This window comes from Opisthorchis viverrini (genome assembly GCF_000715545.1).
Source record: "Opisthorchis viverrini unplaced genomic scaffold opera_v5_135, whole genome shotgun sequence".
NCBI classification, from domain to species: domain Eukaryota; kingdom Metazoa; phylum Platyhelminthes; class Trematoda; order Opisthorchiida; family Opisthorchiidae; genus Opisthorchis; species Opisthorchis viverrini.
The window spans coordinates 834,514-839,590 of record NW_008751792.1 but is presented as its reverse complement, the minus strand read 5'-3'; the positions used below and the strand labels follow the sequence as shown (position 1 = coordinate 839,590).

General features: G+C 45.8%; 1 protein-coding gene across 1 annotated transcript in view; it reads right to left on the bottom strand.

The window, feature by feature from the left end:
- Nucleotides 1–5,077, bottom strand: part of T265_06530 (hypothetical protein) — a gene marked incomplete at both ends in the record, with an annotated part of 26,489 nt that overhangs the window by 7,366 nt on the left and 14,046 nt on the right. The window contains one exon of the mRNA XM_009171813.1: nt 433–509. Coding sequence (XP_009170077.1) covers nt 433–509 — 77 coding nt within the window. The remainder of the gene's footprint in view (nt 1–432; nt 510–5,077) is intronic.

The window sequence follows — 5,077 nt, the reverse complement described above, 5'->3', positions numbered from 1 at the left end:
TTCAGTTGTTTAAGGGACCGGGAGGGGAGTAGAATTCCCCGACCCCCACTCCGTTAACCAGTAATATTCTTTCCTCGACCTCAAAGAACACCGCCTGCTTTGTAGATGGTTAGTTCAACCCTAGACCGGACCAAAACATGCGATACGCACCGTATCCTACTGCTCCTTACATAGCGGTGCAATGCTGGTCATCTTGGTTGGTGGCAAAACGTTCACAAGCGAATTTCTCAGCACAGTAAACAACGCAACGGGAGCGGCCAGCGTCGTTTCTGGGAGTATGGCATTATTGGTTGTACATCGGTCTTGACATCTTCAATAAACTGCGCCGGTTTTGAATCTAGTATAAAATCATACGGAGGTTGGTTACAGCTAAACAGAACTCGTCGATGTGACATGGATCATACTACTCGATACTCAAATTGGTCAACGTACTTGCTCCATCACCATCTCGGTCAAACTCCTCAATCATGGCTCGAAGTTCCTGATCCGTGAGATTTTCTCCAAGTTCCCTGGAACGAAAGGATGAGAAACCACAAGGGGACAGCAGTAAGAGACAGCAAAACATTTGCAGAAGAGTCTGCAACAACGGACCATACTATTGAAAATACGGCGAAAGAAAAGATATTGATTGGCTTGAGCATGAACCACTGGGGTAGTGAACCTGGCTGACCATCCTTAGGGCCGACACTGTTTGTCTTCGCGTGTAAGCAAACGAATAAAAAACAACGCGGAACCAAAGAAAAAACCCGCTAGCAAAGATAAAATCTATACTTCACATAAGAGGTACTATGAAAACAAAGCGGCATCCAGTCTGTACAACTATTTTTCGAGAGAGCTAATCTACGAAAACGACCGCGAGTTCCGCGATTCTCTGGCCTGAGCAAACCGACAGTATTTTGGCTCGCATGTTTCTTCCTGTGTAGAGAAAGTACCACAACACGAACTAGTTGATTCGATAAAGTCCAGGGGTTTGACAGGGGCCATCATATTCATTCAGCTACTCTGATCACTGAGCTCGAGATATTGGTCAATGAGTCAGCTTACTGACCGGAAACTCCGTGGTTCGAATTCCGCGTTTCGACTGCTCCTGTCTGGTATCCCAGCCCTCGAGCCCCTCTCAGGTGGCATGGCGGCTAGGCGCCGAAAAGGAGAGTCCCTTTAGGGAATCAGCAATAAATGTTTCTTCTAGGAGTCGAGAAGAAACCAAATGAAGACAAATGTATATTCCAGACATGACACACCGAAAGGGTGTCACGGCTGAACGACTGACTGATCACTGTCCTGCTCTGTGAACATGAAGCGCAACAGCCAATTAATTAAAAGTTTTCATTTGTGTGTAGGAGCAAGCTGGTCCTGACAAAACGGCACTTTATTTTGACTGGGCTGATCGACTGACGTGTCCAGTTCACCATGACACATTTTATGAGCGTCACAAACTCGATGCTCATGAGATGATACGAAATCCTTATATCTCTTAGCATCAATTCTCCAGATACGGGATTCAGACACAAAAGTAAACAATGAATCGTAGACGGGGACGTCGGACCAGCAACCGTTCTGAAGAGCTTGCAGACGGTAACTATTTGTGGCCTGGAATGCATGCATTCAAGGCGGATAGCTAGGAGTGGGAACATTCACAAATCTGGCTCAGGTATTTGTATCCCCTCCAGTTGAGTTACTATCCCTCCCCTCGTGCACTTCCCGGGACTCGTTGGGACTACTGTCCCAGCCTCGAGTTACTAAATCACGCCTCTGAAGGCGATGGAATCCCACAGAACGTATTGAACTACTTCAGGTGGCACGCAGCATTCTGATGCTTCTCCCAACTTTCCCCGAAGAAATCTTTTTGATGTTCGTCAATTTGCCCACCACCGGCCACTCAACAAAGCCATGTTATCTCACCTAATCGTTCCACCTACCGTAGTTCTGGAGTCCTTTGATTAACTCATTTCTACTTCATTACACACTAATTTTGCTTCCGGTCTGATCGTTTGAAGTGTACAACATTGAAAATCTTTCGTTTTTCTCCATCCCGAAGTGATGCGCCCACCATTTTTCTGAGTTGGTGTGCTGAAAGTTCCCCTCAAACTGCAAAAAAATTGTCGGTTGACTTGGTTACGCTGACTGCCCTATTCAGGAATAGCGGTGAATTGAATTAGGATTAGAAGAGGACCTTAAACCGTGTGTTGTCAACAGTAATAAGGACGAAACATGCACACCTGTTTTGTTACTCTATTTTAGAGACATGATTAATTATTGGGATGTCGCCACGAGCTATTGCGTGACATACGCCCTCAAAAAGGTGGCCGTCCCCCCATTAAGAAGCTTTAGCGCTTCGTTTGGCAAACTAGAAAAAGTCACGATTGTTGTGGAAGACACGAGAACTTCAAAGGCCGACAAAACGGTTTATTATCGCCATTGTTCTGCTGAAATCGAATCAGAGCATGGGTACTTTCAACTTGAACTCCTATTTTAGAGACATGATTAATTACTGGGATGTCGCCACGAGCTATTGCGTGACATACGCCCTCAAAAAGGTGGCCGTCCCCCCATTAAGAAGCTTTAGCGCTTCGTTTGGCAAACTAGAAAAAGTCACGATTGTTGTGGAAGACACGAGAACTTCAAAGGCCGACAAAACGGTTTATTATCGCCATTGTTCTGCTGAAATCGAATCAGAGCGTGGGTACTTTCAACCTGAACTCCATTTATACTCATATTCAGAGATAAAAAAGCCGAAGAAAAACGCACTGTTTAGGCGTACAGTAGCTGTCAAAAGTTTTTGCAACCCGGTGGCGGCGTGTTCTATCCGTGCCATTCTCACAAAAGCTAGTTAGTAGGACTGACTAAGGCAGGTGGTAAAAAGGAGCGGAACCCACACAGAAACAACACTCAAATTACGCTCCAGAGAGTTCAGATAAATACCAACTAGGAGTACTCCACATAAAAGACGCTTTATTCTCAAAAGTCCAATCGTTGGAGTCATCATCAACATCGACGGCACATCAGTGCTTAACACGGATGTTCCACTGTCGTACAACCATAATTTATTTGAAACGCTTACTGTGAAAAAAAAACAATAGAAAAGGGTGTGGGAAAGGGACCTAGTGATAGCCTAATACAATTATTCCGATGTGCCTACACCCACAGAAATTCATTCAGGCAATCCGGATAGGAACTGATGACAAGAACACCGACTACCATCCACATCTTGCGGCGTCTCCAAACGGGCGCACTGAAAGAAGGCGAGTCGCGCCGACAGCACCAAAACTTTCCGTGATATCTTTCACGCCGCTCTGCCAGGTCAAAAGTCAACCACTACTCTGCTTGTACCCCTACGAATTGAGCACGGAAAAAGGTATTCTCTTGGGTAAACAACCATTCGGCATGTGCAATACATGACCCGATCACCACAGCTTTTGATGCTGGACAACAGCCAAACTGGTTACAGCTGGAAGGTTGATCGGGCGGGAGGCCTTTTTCCGACCGTATGGGCAAATATTGACTTGCTATCTTTATCGTTATTATCAGACTCTTCGTGTTCACGCAGTGAAACAGCAACGACTTGCTATCTTTATCGTTATTATCAGACTTTTCGTGTTCACGCAGTGAAACAGCAATATTTTGGTCCTTTACTGCACAACAGACATCCCTTGTAGTGACTACACACGGGGAAATCACTACCGTCATCGTGGGAGTTGAGACGACTCCGCCAGAAAGCCACATCTCCACCGATTTGGTTTTGACGGAAAACTCACCTGAAGCCAAACTGAAGCTCTCTTTCATGACGTTTTTAAGTAAGCTGTTTTGGTCTCAACCTTCAAAATACGCATAAATTTGGAGCCAATCAAACGGCGTTAAGAGAGGGTGCATTCCTACGCGACGCTTGTCACGTCAGTACACATGAGTGAACTAGCATACACACACGACCAAATCAAAGCATGTGAGTCCACACTCTACAGAGACCATTCGCACAAAGATGACCCAAATGTGGCTCTGATTGGAAGATTTCAGCACTGCCGTGGACCAGTTAGAATTTCCCATCAACACGTCCAAAGAATTCGGAGAATATATGGACGGTTTTTAGCCGTTAATTGTTGGAAAACGCAGTGGGAGAAAGCTGAAAACAGATGCAAATTCAAACTAGGGACCAAATGTCCCGACAAAGTACGGAAGAGGGACGTTCCCGCAACAACCAGAGATTGTACAACGACCAACGACCAATCCTGAGGGCTCACTATTGAGTTGACTGGACTAAATACGGAGCGGTTTCATAAATGAACCCAATCACGTCACTTCAGACTACACTATCCGAGACAGATAAAAGTGGGATGTCTGACTACAGTTAGACGGAAAGACGCTCAACACACAGTAGCAACGCCAAACTCGTTATATACCTAACAAATGCATGACGTTTTGTCAAGCCATAATCAGTGGAAACGTGGACAGTGCTTCACCGCTGCGCGCGTTTGGACTACAAAGGGGAGCGCTCAACCCATTAGACCACCATGGCATGGCGGCTGGGTGGTGAGCCCCCAGCAAAGGCGAAACGCAATCAGTGAGAATTCTCGGGATCACGATGGGATGAATGTCCACTTTGACACTGGGAACGGTGACTAGATAGAATATTTGTTGTGGCAGATTAGATCCAGTGATCCGGTTATGGTACCGGACAGACGTCAAAAAACATCTGGGGTCTATGGTCGAGACATAGTTACGTTGCTTAAGCCTAGGTAGGAGCAGCATAGAATGAAACTTTGGACAAGAGCTCGTGGTCTGACCCTGAACTTATCGAAGGGGAGAAATATTCTCCATTGTGACGAAATGATCGATAGAACAATACCGCTTTTCTCAGCAGTTCCTCCAATCCTGAACCCCGTAGTTAAGACTGAAAAGTTTTAGATCCTCACCTAATTGAAGCTCGGTTTATCTCTACTGCGTCCGTCAGTGAAACACAGCCTTGCCATTCCACAGAGCAGTCCATAAAGCACGATGGTAGCGACTGTGTCAGCTCCACGTTGAGGACGTCAATCGAATTCGTTCTTACTACAGAGCTGGTCGTGACTGAGAGCAAAGAATA